The 13,907-nt window shown below is 34.9% G+C and overlaps 2 protein-coding genes across 3 annotated transcripts; one reads left to right on the forward strand and one right to left on the reverse strand.

Annotated features, from left to right (window-relative positions):
• Nucleotides 1-4: 4 nt before the first annotated feature.
• On the forward strand, nt 5-10,822 carry LOC105453324 (endoribonuclease Dicer-like). 2 transcript variants are annotated; one of them, XM_011695169.1, is made up of 25 exons: nt 5-227; nt 775-990; nt 1,140-1,320; nt 1,409-1,645; nt 1,884-2,175; nt 2,302-2,378; nt 2,475-2,578; nt 2,698-2,833; nt 3,046-3,176; nt 3,514-3,757; nt 4,973-5,224; nt 5,306-5,566; nt 5,699-5,872; nt 5,955-6,159; nt 6,281-6,599; nt 6,661-7,037; nt 7,220-7,347; nt 7,448-7,585; nt 7,676-8,191; nt 8,327-8,521; nt 8,701-8,782; nt 8,943-9,163; nt 9,235-9,406; nt 9,666-9,741; nt 9,855-10,822. In XM_011695169.1, exons 2-25 carry the CDS (start codon nt 821-823, stop codon nt 10,012-10,014), a joined length of 4,848 nt encoding a protein of 1,615 aa, XP_011693471.1. In that variant the 5' UTR covers nt 5-227; nt 775-820; the 3' UTR covers nt 10,015-10,822. The 2 variants fall into 2 exon arrangements, with proteins under 2 accessions (XP_011693471.1, XP_011693477.1); XM_011695175.1 differs by lacking the exon at nt 4,973-5,224.
• On the reverse strand, nt 10,810-13,117 carry LOC105453315 (microfibrillar-associated protein 1). Its single transcript, XM_011695158.1, has 2 exons — nt 12,809-13,117; nt 10,810-12,402 (listed from the first exon to the last, which is right to left on the reverse strand). Exons 1-2 carry the CDS (start codon nt 12,903-12,905, stop codon nt 11,123-11,125), a joined length of 1,377 nt encoding a protein of 458 aa, XP_011693460.1. The 5' UTR covers nt 12,906-13,117; the 3' UTR covers nt 10,810-11,122.
• Between the last annotated feature and the right edge of the window lie 790 nt (nt 13,118-13,907).

Consider the following 13,907-nt stretch of genomic DNA (forward strand, 5'->3'; position numbering starts at 1 on the left):
TTATCCATCCGCTGTGAGTCGCGCAGGGGTTAATCCCTTCCACCGTGGTTGGGACTCTCCCGCGGTTCGGTGCGAAGTGTCTTTTGTCAAACGTGATGATGAAATCAAACGAAGAACAGTTGCCATTAATCGGTGCGAGTGTGATATTGTTGATGCTAATTGCTTCCTGAGTTTGCCGTTATCGAGTTTCCCGTGTAACGATCGTGCGTCGCGCGATAAAAGTCACGGTAAGAATCTCCAAGGGACTGAGAGAAAAATTTTGAAAAGCTCGCGGAATTTCGATCGTTTAGCCAGGTCAATTTGCCGGCGATTCCGCGGATTCCGCCTGCGGTCAAGTCCAATTCTCGCCTGACAGGGGCGACGAGTACCTCGCTATATTCAAACTCAAGTGCGAATTATTTATCTCATTTATTTTATATAATTAATACTCAGGTAAATTTACATTTGCGATGGTCTGTAACGCAAATAAAATATGTTTGTCGCATATATTTTCCGCCTTGAAACAATAGATCTTTGTTTCAATTGTTACGTGTTAGTATTATTATTATTATTTTTTAAAGAAACTTTTACAAGTGTCATAGCAGGCTGAAAATTCGATGCACAAAAACGCGATATCGCATTACTGCTTCAAATGAACGTGATGGACTAGATGATCGAACGATCCATTGTTTGGTTAAGAGGCATAACAGACCGTTGTTCAGTCTTTCAAACGTCATCAAATATTATCGACTGTCCAAATATATTACCAAATTTGAACGTGTTGCCTGCTTCTAGCTATTCTATAAAACCAGAGAGATTGATCGTAATTGATACAAGTACGATGGAGCCGAAATTCACGCCGGAAAACGAGTCGTTTACTCCGAGAGCATATCAGATAGACCTCTATGAAAGGGCAGTGCGAGAGAACGTGATACTTTATTTGCCGACAGGCGCGGGCAAAACATACATAGCCGTTATGCTTTTGAAACATCTGAGCCGTGATCTACTCAAGTATGTAGCCATTCATGGAAATGTTTCTCTTTCTCATTTGACCTGACTGAGGAGGGTCCTTCCTCCGTCATAATACACATGTATTGACATATCGACATACTTGTGTGTGTTGACATTACAATGACTTTGAAAATTTCTTTTACATTCAGGCCTTACGGAGAAGGTGGAAAACGTAGTATATTTATTGTAAACACCGTGGCATTGGTAGACCAACAGTCGACATACATAAGAAGGCACACTAAAGGCCTAAATTGTGGAGGTTACAGTGGAGATATGAAAGTGGATTTTTGGAGTGAACAAAAATGGTTGGCCGAAATCGAGAAAAATCAAGTATTGATATTTGGAGTATATTGTTAACTCTTTAATTTTGTTCTGAAATAAATTAATGGGCTACAATGATTCTGCATCTCTCACACAGGTTTTAGTAATGACGTCACAAATCTTCCTGAATCTGCTTGTCCATAGATATATAGCGTTAAGCAGTGTCAACTTAATCATATTTGATGAATGTCACAGAGCTGTGTCTAACCATCCGATGAGACAAATTATGCAGCAATTTTATTTCTCTCAGGAGGATCATCCACGTATTTTAGCTATGTCAGCAACTTTATTAAACTCTAATATTAAAGCAGAAAAAATTGAATCTACAGTTAGGGTAAAGAATCGTAGTTTCTTATTTTCTCACTAAACGGAAGTAGATTGAAATTTCAAATTGTGGATTAAAATGAATTGAAATAAATTGGTCTTTGTAGAAATGAATGCATTTCTACAAAGGCCAATCCATTTCAATTAAAAAAATATATATATTTTAATCCATTTTCGTTTACTGGGTTGTTATTAATAATCTTCAGTTGACTTTTGGGCATGTAAAAAATTATTCGTATCCTTTACAGGAATTAGAAGTAACATTTCATGCGAAGGTAACAACTGTAGAGTCGTCAGATTGTATTCAACAATATTGCACAAACCCAAAAGAGGATATCGTCAAGTATACGAAATATTCAGCTCCAGAAGTCATGAAAACGATAACTCATATTATAGAAGCGAGTCTAGAGATTCTAAAAAATGTGAAGCTTAATTTTGATGAAATATATAATGAATCGAGTCCGGAAATGCGGCCTAAAACAAAATCTTCCAAGCTAACTACTATTATGACAAACATAAAAACGACCACATTACAAGCAGGTAATTGATATCCTATACACGCACAGATCGGAATGTACAACAGTAAATCCCAATACATTTCTGATCCTTATGTTCATTGCTGAATTTAATAAACATTCAACATATAGGATATCACTTTTGTTGCAGGCTTATACGGCGGAAATATATCCGCTTTATTACATTTAATCCAGTTAGAGAGTTTAAGGAAATACTCCGATGACCAAGTACGAATCGATTGAAATTATAATTAAAATATTTTTGTTAGTACTTCACAATCTTTACTCTTAATTTTAATGACATACTTATTGATTCTGTTTTAGATGATGGACGCTCTTCTGGATTATCTTATTACGCAAGTAATGTTAACAAGGAAAATATTCGATAATGAGATGAAAGAATGCAGCGAATTAGAACGATTATACAAGTATTAAATTTATAAAGTATTATAAAGTATAAAGATTATAAAGTATTAAAAAGTTAATGATTATGCAAATTATAACTATATTGGTTACAATACTATATTGAGCAATAATATAATTTCAGCTTTTCATCTGACCAAATCCGTAAATTATTCGAGATATTGCTACAATATAATAATAAATTAAGCCAACAAAAGTTTTGCTGCATTATTTTTGTCAGGGAAAGATTTATGACGCAAGTGATATATCATATATTAAAAGTAAGTTTTTCTTTATGTGCTTGATTTCAGTATTAATTAATTAGCAATAGTATAAATTAATGATTGCTTTTAAAAACGTTTTTCATCCTTACGATAAATTATATTAATAATAATTAAAATTAAATATAAATTCCATTATTTAATAAACTCAAAAAAAAATATTAATTTTTATATTTCATGTTTAAAATCTATATTATCTTTATTATTTTTAGACATTATCTACACAAGATAAACAATATAGTTTCCTCTTGCCCGATTATGTACTTGGATTTCAGAATAATCCTTACAAAAACAGTAAAGAAGTTTCATGTATTGCAAACTGGAATAAAAAAGTGTTGCACAGGTAAAATATTCCATTTCTTTTGCGTATTATTTTTCTAGAGAATCTGTATAAGTCGATAAATTTCGTGTAAATTATAAATGATTTTTTACACTCGCGTGTAATTTTTTGTATAATTTTTACATATATACGCTCATTGGAATGATATTGGAACAACATTTATGATTTGAACATTTTAGTCAATTAATGCAAATTATTCCTTATTTTATATAACTTGCAAACATTAGATGTAAAAAATATTTTTTATTTTAGTTTTTATTAATAAGTAAAAAAAAAGAAAAGAAAATATTTTTCTATTGGCTTGATATAATTAAGTGATAAAAAATATGCATTGTTGCAGATTTAAAAATGGTTCGGCAAATTGCGTCGTTGCAACCGATGTTGTTGACGAAGGTATCGATGTACCAAGTTGCACATTGATAATACGGTATGATATGCCAACGGATTTTAGAGGGTACGTTCAAAGTAAAGGCCGGGCACGCCACAGCTCAAGTAGTTATATAATATTAATGCCGATTGAGGATGATTATGATTTTTTGAAAAAATATTTTCAATATAAGTGTACAGAGACGCAGTTGAAGAAGGTAAGCAGTTTCAGTATGATAAATAATATATAGGGCTATTGCTGATGAAAAAATCATCGTACGATCATAAGATCAAAAATTCTTTTCTAATTCTGTATAAATATTTCTTGTCTGTGGAAATATTTAGATAGGTACTTATATTATCAGCTAATTTAAAATAATATGTTGCGTGCAAAGAAATATGCAAAGAAATTACGTGAGTCAATTATTTTAAGATGATAAAGAGGTAATAATAATATTCTTGCAGATGTTGCAAAACTGTTGCGATAAAAATTGATAACTAAGAGAAAAGTGTTTTTTGCATCTATGATCACAAGATCTTTTTATTCTCAAGCTAATTACATTATTCCGTTGAAGTTTGATGATTTATTTTGGCAATATACTAATACTCCTCAATATGTACGTCAATTTCTATATTTAAGTTCCGAACGCCATTCTTCTAACATACCTATCACGGGTCTCTGTCTCTCGTTCCCCGTATATCATTCCGCAAAATTCAAAGTTTTCTTCTATGCCGCCGTCAAGTATTATAACACGCTTCGTCCATCCGATCCTCTTCTTCCTTATCCTCCTCTCGCGTCGCGACTACTAAGCTTAACTCGTCTAACGACAATCAAACATTCTCGCTCGTCGCTCTACGTATGATGATATTTGCTCCGCTTCATGTGTCGGTTCTTTTGTCCGCATTTTGGCTCTTGGCAAATCCGTTCAGGGCGAATTATCGTATTATGTGTAACATAGCCATGCGTACTCGCGCATTTTATCCGTATGTTATACTCGCGAAATTATGTTATACCACGAAATTTAACTATCTTTTTTCCATCGTGAATCATCAGTAGTCTCATGCGCACATATCATAAATTTTAAGTTTTTCAGTATTTCATTCAACCAATTGCTTGTCTCATGTAATTGTCTTTGCGTTCATCTATCTCTGTTCTATCTCGTACCATGTCACACTGTATGTTGCTGGTGCTTTATCTTTTGTGTTTCTACATACTGTAAATTTACATGTACATGAACTTTTCATAGTTACGCAATAAATTGAATTAAATTAAATATAATATTCGATAAAGAAAAAAAAATATATATATATATATTGTGCAGTAATATAATAAACAGCTTGGACTAAATAAAACGATAAAGCACATTAAAATGTAATAATCACGCGAAACTAATTGAAACAAGAAAAAATCAACGAGTTATATCTTTATTTAGATTTTGATAGGACAAAGCGAGCAGCGCACAGTGCCTACCGAAAACGACATTGTAAACGGTCTATATAAAGATTTTGAGATTGCACCGTACGTAGTGAAACGTGATGGTACTGTGGAAAGTATCCTAACAGAGCTGGCCGCGATTAGCTTGATAAATATGTATTGCGCTGCTTTGTTGACATCGAAATTTGTTGGTCTGGTTCCGGTTTGGAAGTTATATAGAAGTTATATAGACAATGAGGAGCAATTTAGGGTATTACACTTATTCTTTACTATTTAGTAGCTCTCTCATAATTTATAAATTTAGTATTTATCTATTGTCTAATCACGGCAGATTTCTCTCAAATTACCAAACTTATCGCCACTAAAAACCGAAGTTTATGGCGATTTTATGAAGAGTATAGATAGCGCTAAACGATCTGCTGCTATGAACAGTTGTATAAAATTGCTTGAGCTGGGTGTATTGACCAACAAGCTGTTACCTGCAACTGACGAGGAACTCACGCAAAATTTGGATTTCTTGTTCCCAAATTGGATAGATGAAGACAATTATCGATCTGCAACATATAAAAGAAAGCGAGAACACCAGCTAGAAGTAAGTATACATTCTATGTATGTTAAATGAGTTTTTATTTGTAATATTTTATATTTTATATATATATATATATATAAATTTTATTAACATATATAAATACAGTTACTAAAATTTATAAAAATGTTTTTACAGTATCCATTAGCGTTTTATGGTGCATATCCGCAACCTTCACAGCCATTATATCTTCATGTTTTTAATTGTACTTCCACGTTTTCTGTGGCGGACAACAACAGACGCAAAGTTTTTTATGATTTGCTTAATGACAAGAGTGGTTTTGGTATTCTTTCAACAAAAAAATTGCCAAAGGTAGAAATATTTACTAATATTTTGCAAAATTTGTTTAAATTGCTAATCACGTTAATACCATTTTTATTCATTTATTTGTTAGATACCTTCATTTCCGATTTTCATGAAAGACGGTAAATTAAATGTCGATGTAAAATCGGATCACGCAACGGTGATATTGAGCGAAAGTGACATCGAATTGCTTAAGAGGTTCCATTTCTTATTGTTCAATGAAATTATACCTGTTATTAAAAGTTTTATGATTTTCGATAACGACAATCTTGAAAATTCCTTCTTAATTGTCCCATGTAAGTATGATCACATAATACTCGTAATATAGTCTCGCGTTATTGTATCTTATGTAAATTTATTTTTTGTAGTTCCATGTTCAACGTATATTAATAAAAAGTTTTTATTTTTGTGCTTCAGTGAACGATAAGCAGGAGATAAATTGGAACGCTGTTAAAACATATGAACATTTGGAACGAATTGAGCCGTGCAAGCCCTTTGTCTTTAGGACCGGCGATTATGAATTAGCACTTGTTACTCCAACTTACAGAGGATCAGCGGTCTATGTAGTCACAAAGGTGTGCGACGAACTCACACCCGAATCGTGGTTTCCTAATGAAGATTTCGAGACATACGCACATTATTATCAAGAAAAACACGGACTGATTGTAGAAAATCTTGACCAGAATATGTTGGAGGTGAAACCAATACCGGTCAAATATAACTACATAAAACCGAGGTGCGTCATACAATCGCGTTGTGGTTATCTGCATAATTGACTGATTCATGTAATTTTGCAGAAAATTGCCTGAAGGCCCGATGAAATATAAGAAAACGGACGACACAGTGGAAGATCTTCAAGAACATCTAGTTCCAGAACTGTGTTTGAAGATAAATTTCCCGGCTGTGTACTGGCTAAAAGCGACCACGTTGCCTTCTATTCTTCATAGAATTTGTCAATTCTTAATCGCCGAGGATTTGAGAGTAACTATTGCAAGAGAGACTGAATTAGGATCGTTAACGTTAGAAGAATTAGCTCCTTTAAAATTAGAAGAGAATATCGAGAAATTGAATGAAGAGGATTATAGTAATGGACTGGAATTGACAGACGACTTAATTGAAAAAACGCAATCGGATGAAATCGGACCGTATTCAGATTCAAATATGTTCGATTTAGGTGCGTATCCATTACGTATTCATATATATATATATATGTATATATATATATATATATATTATATCTATTATGTAAATTGAAAAAAAGGATTTATAATATTATCATGACTTGCTTCACCTATTCATAATATTTATGTTTCTATGGGACTTGTTTTCAACTCGCGATGCCGGCTATAAAAACAGACTGTAATCCCTTCTTGAAGGACCAGGAACCACGGGATTTGTATCGTAACATGGACGAAATTCAAATGATCGATATTCAATATTACAATCAATTTATGTCAGCATCTGATCAAAATGAGAGCGACATGGTAAGCAGAATATAGCAACTATGCTAATATAGCACGTAGCAATACGTGTCACGTGTGATTATATGTCTTTAAAATGATCACGTTTATGTTGATGTTATAGACAAAAGAGAATAGTAGTGTCGGTAACTACATTCAAAGGTCAGCAATGTCAACACCATTTTTGAAGATTCTTCAAGATTCGTCTGATGAGCAAGGTTCCTCTTTTTCACAAGGCCCTGATTCAGCAGAAATTATGCATGTAAGTGGAAACTCTTATTTCTCATTTGTTACACGCTATAAATAATAATTACACATATATAAGGAGCTGCAAGGTTTCGTTTCATTTCAGGCGCTGACCACTAAACTAGGCTCAGATCTGTTCAACCTGGAGCGGTTGGAAACTTTAGGCGACTCCTACCTAAAATTCTTCGTATCGCTATTTTTGTATCACAAATTCCCGTTGTTCAGCGAGGGTCAATTGACAACGTTAAAGGGAAAGATCATTGGCAACCGGAATCTCTATTATTGCGGCAAGGAAAAGGGTATCCCCGGACGTATAAAGAACGATGCGTTTGTGCCGACGAGCAATTTCATCCCGCCCGCGTTCACAGTGTTCCGCCGCATGCAAAAGTCATTGCTACAACAGTCGGTAATGCCAAATGTATTGTACGAATTTCTAATCCCGGAACAGGAGAAATTCACCGGATACATGAGTGAAGATACGATAAGTGTGATGGAGGATGCAGTGGCAAACTGGGACAAGGGGGATAAACAAACTGGCGTCGAACATTATCTCGGCGTGCAAATCTTGTCCGATAAAACCGTGGCGGATTCAGTGGAAGCGCTTATTGGCGTTTATCTCAGGGTAAGTTTTGCAACTGTAACACTCTACCATTATCTTAATTTCAGACATTAATATGAGAATGTGTTTAATATAACTAATTGGCATTGTGTTAAGTATTACGACACTAAAAAATATCTTTTTGCATTCACATTATAGAGTAACGGTATAAAAGGCGCTACAAAGTTACTCAAGTGGTTCGGTATACTGCCTGACATCGATATTGACGACTTACTGAACAATTCACAAGATCCTATAGTGGGAAACGGCAATCCTAATCACCACATGCCGTGGGCTGATGCTATGGAAACTACCTTCGGCTATAAATTTAAGAATCGAGCGTTTTTATTACAGGTAATAATCTGTTGAAAAAAATTACAGCGCAAATATATTGTATACCTATATATATATATATTCAATCATCCATGCGTTTTACAGTTTAGCTTATACACATCTTCGTGTATATATATATATACACATATATATTTACAGTATATAATACAAAATCAAAACTATCTAAATTATTGTTTTAGGCGTTCACACATCCATCTTACACAGCGAATGGAATAACTGAGTGTTACCAAAGATTAGAATTTCTCGGAGATGCCATTCTTGGTGAGTATAAAACGTTCGCATGTACATATACCACAATAGAATTATAATACAATATCGTATATGAATATAATAATATGTAGAATAGAAGAGGTATTTATATTTCTCTTAATTTCTGTAAAATAAATCATAACAATGCATTTGTATCTTTTAATGATTTCAGATTTTCTGATAACGTGTTATATTTACGAAAATTGTGGAAATTTAAGTCCTGGCGATCTCACCGATCTGCGATCTGCGCTTGTCAACAACGTAACATTCGCTTGTTTGACGGTACGGTATGGTTTGCATACCGCTTTATTGGCCTATGCTCCAAAATTGCACGAAATAATCGATCGCTTTGTAAAGTTCCAAGAAGAACGCGATTTTGTGGTTAATGATGAGGTACGTAAGCGATATAAATTTTAGCCGGTGTGAACAAATGATATACGTCTTCTTTCTTTCCTCTGTAACAGTTGCTATGCGTGTTGATCGAAGAAGACGAATGTAATCTAGTAGAGTATGTTGACGTCCCAAAAATTCTGGGTGATTTGTTCGAGTCTTTAATCGGTGCCATTTATCTTGATAGTGGCAAAAGCCTTACGAAAGTCTGGGAAATTGTTTATTCTTTTATGCACAAAGAAATCGGTAAGAGATTTATATATACATATAAATTTATTTAATTACAAGTTCTTGATTTGATCTTGATATGAATATTTTACTTTAGTGGTGCGCGTGCGCGCGCGCGCGCGCGCGCGCGTGTGTGTGTGTGTGTGTGTGTGTGTAACATAAAATATTCATATTAAGTCAAATCAAGAACTTGTAATTAAATAAAGCATAAATTTAAAAAGTTTATATATAATGCCAACTCTTTTATTGAGATTTTAATGTTTGTGTTGTGTTATAGATGAATTTAGCAAAAATATTCCTAAGCAACCAGTACGAGTGATATATGAGAATACAGACATACGTCCTAAGTTCCTGTAAGTATAGTTACGCACATAGCACATGTTGCGTGCACGCGCACGCTCTCTCTCTCTTTCTCTCTCTCTCTCTCTCTCTCGTATATGTATATAAAACGCATTTGTGATTACAGAGAAGCGACACTGATTAAAGGCACTAACATGGTTATGATACCTTTGAAAATCACTATCGCTGGTAAAGAAAAACTCTTCCATGGTTTTGGCGCTAACAAAAAGCAGGCCAAACGCGCAGCCGCAAAACAAGCTTTAAAAAGACTGCAACTTGAAAAATAATTTTTTTTGAAGATTGTTTTATATAACCATAATGTATGTTTATAAATGTTAATGTTTATAGATTTATACAAATATCAAAACTGATATTATTTCATATTTCATAAGTCTTGTAATACAGTGAGATTTCGATATTTGACTGTGCAAGTATTAAATATCAGTTTGTGATTAATAAATCAGGTTAGAGCAAAAGGTTTATAATTTCAATAAAAATATCAGTAAAGAAAATTCATAAAGAAATTATACATTCTTTATGTCTAATGTTTAACATTCGATTAACTTATTAATTTCGAATTATTGGATTTATAGTTATTAATTTTTTTTTACCATTAATTAAATTGTGTTTTTATACAATGCATTCCGAAATGTACTAACGATATTGAATATATATATGGCGTATGTAATGTAAAACACAGATTTTTAGTATTATTAGTACATTTTGGAATGCACTCGTAATATTTTCTGATCCAAATTTGTAAAATTTTTTTTAATGACAAAAAAAGATTTGAATTGCAGATGGAAAATAAAAATTATTGTAAGACTTGCAACATCTGCTTTTAATCTAATAAACTTAAATTGAATTAATAAATCTTTCTTTTGCACCAACCGATGATCAATATGTTATAAATGCATAAAATTTGTATTATGAAAATATATTTGATAAATAATGTATTTCAAATTTCCATTTTTTTTTTTTAAATGAATTATTTTACTCTACTTTCTACAGAGTTCATGCATTTTTGAAATTAAATATATGGAGATGCATTATAATTCCAGTACAATCAGTTACTTCCGAAATAATAAAAAAAAAGATGTATTTCTTCCACGACAAAAGTTACACGCTCGATATATAAAAATGTTTTATATAATTTATTATTGCATTTTGATTATATCTATAGAGCAAGCTAACAATGTGATATAATAAGTTTTAATTGCGTTAATGGTCTCATATCATGTCTTTCCTATAGTTAGGTATTTTTCAAGTGATGCTGAAAGATCTATATTTATAAATATTTTCATGTTACAATTCATGTAATTGCTACATTTAAAAAAAGGGAATAAAAAAGAATAAAAAGATAAGAGAAAGTGCAATACACAGTAATTGTACCGTCTAATTTTCAGCTTTCCTCTTTTTCAAGGAGGGTCGGTCAAAGACTTGCTTCATCCCCGCCGCTTGATTGTTGTGAAATTTGAGATTTTGAGCTGTCTCCGATATCCACGGAGAATCGAACTGCGTCGTGTCCTGATCCACCAAGTGAGTGTATTTAGTTCTGCCGCTGCGCCCGAAGTTCTTCACCTGCATAACCTTCGGTAGAATCGTCTTGTCGAAGTGGTCCTCCAAAGTCGCGCCGGAGAAGTCGCGCTTGAATATAGAATCGTCCTTGTCCAAGTAGAACGCGCCACGGTGATAGTATTTCTGCAGGAACTTGTACTTTCCCTTGGCCGCCTTATTGGTAATCGTCTTGGGATTCAGCCGCGCCTCCTGCCTTCGCTCTTCCTCGGTCATGTTACGAATACGCTCGATCTCCAGACGCTCCTTCTCAAGCTGCTCCCTCTCCTCGCGATCACGTTTGATTCTCTTCAGCTCGCGCAGCTTCCAAGCCTCGTACTCCACCTCGTCGTTCTCGTCGTCCGTGCAAACGTCGTTCAGCTTGCTCTCTTGCTCCGCATTACTGCCCTTATTGCCCATCTGCGTCTCCTTCCGCACCGTCTCCTCCACCAGCCTCAGAGTTTGCCTCTTTCGCTCCTCGGCCGCTTTCTTGGCCTCGACCTCCGCCTGCTTCTGCCGCATCGCCTCCTTCTCCTTCTCCATCACCGTGATTCTGTCCTTCTTGCGTACGAACACGGGCTTCAATCGCGGTCCGGTCTCCTCCTCGGAGTCCGTGTACTCCTCGTACTCCGAGCTCTCCTCCGAGCTCTCGCCCGATTTGTCCTCCTCCTCGCCCTGTATCAGCTCCTCCTCCGTTTCCTTCTTGGACAACACTCGCTGCTTCAGGGCCTCCCGTCGTTTCTCTATCTCAGAATCCGACAGCTCCTCATCCTCGGATGAGTCGGAGCTCTCTAACTTGATCCTCTCCCGCGTTCTCTCCAGCTCGATCTCGATCAGCTCGGGCTCGTGAATGTGCCTGTGTCTCTCTGTGCGCACCTCGGCCTGCGCCTCCTTCTGCTGCCGCGTTAATCTCCGCAGACGCGGATCGTCCTCATCCCTACTCCTCGTGTGCGAGTGCGAGGTGACGTCCGTGACAATCTCGCCATCGTCGTAACCCTTGTGCACGCGCTTGTCAAGAAAATCCTCGTCTTCCGATTCCTCATCCGAACTTACCGCTGCATAATCCGGCCGCTTACCGGAAACGTAACGATGTACCTTCACCTTCTTCATAGACAATTCTCCTGTAAAACAGAATTTTTTTTTTTAAATTTTTATATACATAAAACATAGGAAATCTAAATAGCATCATAAATATTTGTTTCTATACATGGGAAGGAAAACGAATCAAATAAAATATTAAAATATAAATATATGAAAATTCGTAAAAAAGGCAAAAGCAGAGGCATTTCTTATAATTTTTCTTCAAAATAAGGCGAATATCTTCTGCGTATGTTATGGACAAATTGCTCTGTGATAATAATCCAAAACATCCCCACCACCTCCAATTTTTACGAAATTAGTAATTTTATTATTTTTATAAAATTCTTGCTAAAGGCAAGAAAAATAATTTTGATATCCCTAATTTCGTCAAGGATGAAAAAGAATATTAAATAAATGTCAGTTTTACTTTGACAAACGTAAACTAACCTTTATCGTTCTTCACAGGCACCGCACCCGCCGTGCTTTGTATCCCCATGGGTGCGGGTGCCAAGGAATTGTTCGTCACAAAATAGTCCATCATCATCTTGACGCCGTGTGGAAAAACGTATCAGCGGAATATCAAAATCAAGCAAAATTCGATTCGATCTCGCTCGCAATCGCTCGCAATGCGATGGATCTTCGGCACAACCCGCACAACACTCTCACGAGTCTCACGACTCCCACGACACTATTGACAATTGGCAACACTCCGAACTCCGCTGAACTCGAAGCGCTCGGAAATAAAGCGGCTGTCCACCAGTCGGTCAGTCGGAGAAAATGAGAGAAAATAATCACGCTATTATCGACTGATGAGATGGAAGTGTTACATTATCGATCTTATTACATTCGAATCTACATTCGAGATTTCGATAAATCGCTTTCTCATTCAAAAATCCAGGCTATAATAGGACCCAAATAATAAACACAGAAATCGTAACAATATTATTATGAAGTCAAATGATATCATAACGACGTCATTATGATTTTATTTTGTCATTTGTAAGTCATAAATATAACGTATAAGAATTGACATATTATGTCATAATAATATAGTTTGATTCAATTAAATGTTCTATATATCTCGGATAAAGCTTTGAGATTTTTTTGTGCTCTTCAGCACAATCAAACTGGGACTTGCGTAGAAATTATCTCCTGTTTATTATATAGTTAATTATAATCACGCAAATCCCAATTTTTTTTTATTGTTCCAGCTTGAAACGCTTCAAATTGAAATTGCTAGTATCGAAGTAATATTATATGTGCGACGTATGTGTGATGCATTCTCTCACTGTTTCCATGCAACTTTTAATTCTCTCCTCGCTGCACGGTTATATATTAATAATAATTTTCGAAATTTTTAAAAAATTGAAACACCGCGCGCGGAGTAAAATATTTTTCAAAGTTAAAAAGTTGAATGAAGTAATCTGTGTAATCGTTTGCATAAAGATATGGGGTCATCATAATTACGACAATTATAGACGTACATACAATAGAAACGCGTGGCATATATAAAATCCCATCTACATAAGTCGCAAACGCAAAACGC

This window comes from Wasmannia auropunctata, unplaced genomic scaffold, assembly GCF_000956235.1.
Source record: "Wasmannia auropunctata unplaced genomic scaffold, wasmannia.A_1.0 LD336106.1, whole genome shotgun sequence".
Lineage (NCBI taxonomy): Eukaryota > Metazoa > Arthropoda > Insecta > Hymenoptera > Formicidae > Wasmannia > Wasmannia auropunctata.

Coding starts and splice junctions, on each gene's coding strand:
- LOC105453324 (XM_011695169.1), top strand. CDS start 821: ATGGAGCCGAAATTCACGCCGGAAAACGAGTCGTTTACTCCGAGAGCA. Junction 2,176..2,301: donor AACGACCACATTACAAGCAG/GTAATTGATATC, acceptor CTTTTGTTGCAG/GCTTATACGGCGGAAATATA. Junction 9,407..9,665: donor TTTTATGCACAAAGAAATCG/GTAAGAGATTTA, acceptor GTTGTGTTATAG/ATGAATTTAGCAAAAATATT.
- LOC105453315 (XM_011695158.1), bottom strand. CDS start 12,905: ATGATGATGGACTATTTTGTGACGAACAATTCCTTGGCACCCGCACCC. Junction 12,403..12,808: donor GCCTGTGAAGAACGATAAAG/GTTAGTTTACGT, acceptor TCTGTTTTACAG/GAGAATTGTCTATGAAGAAG.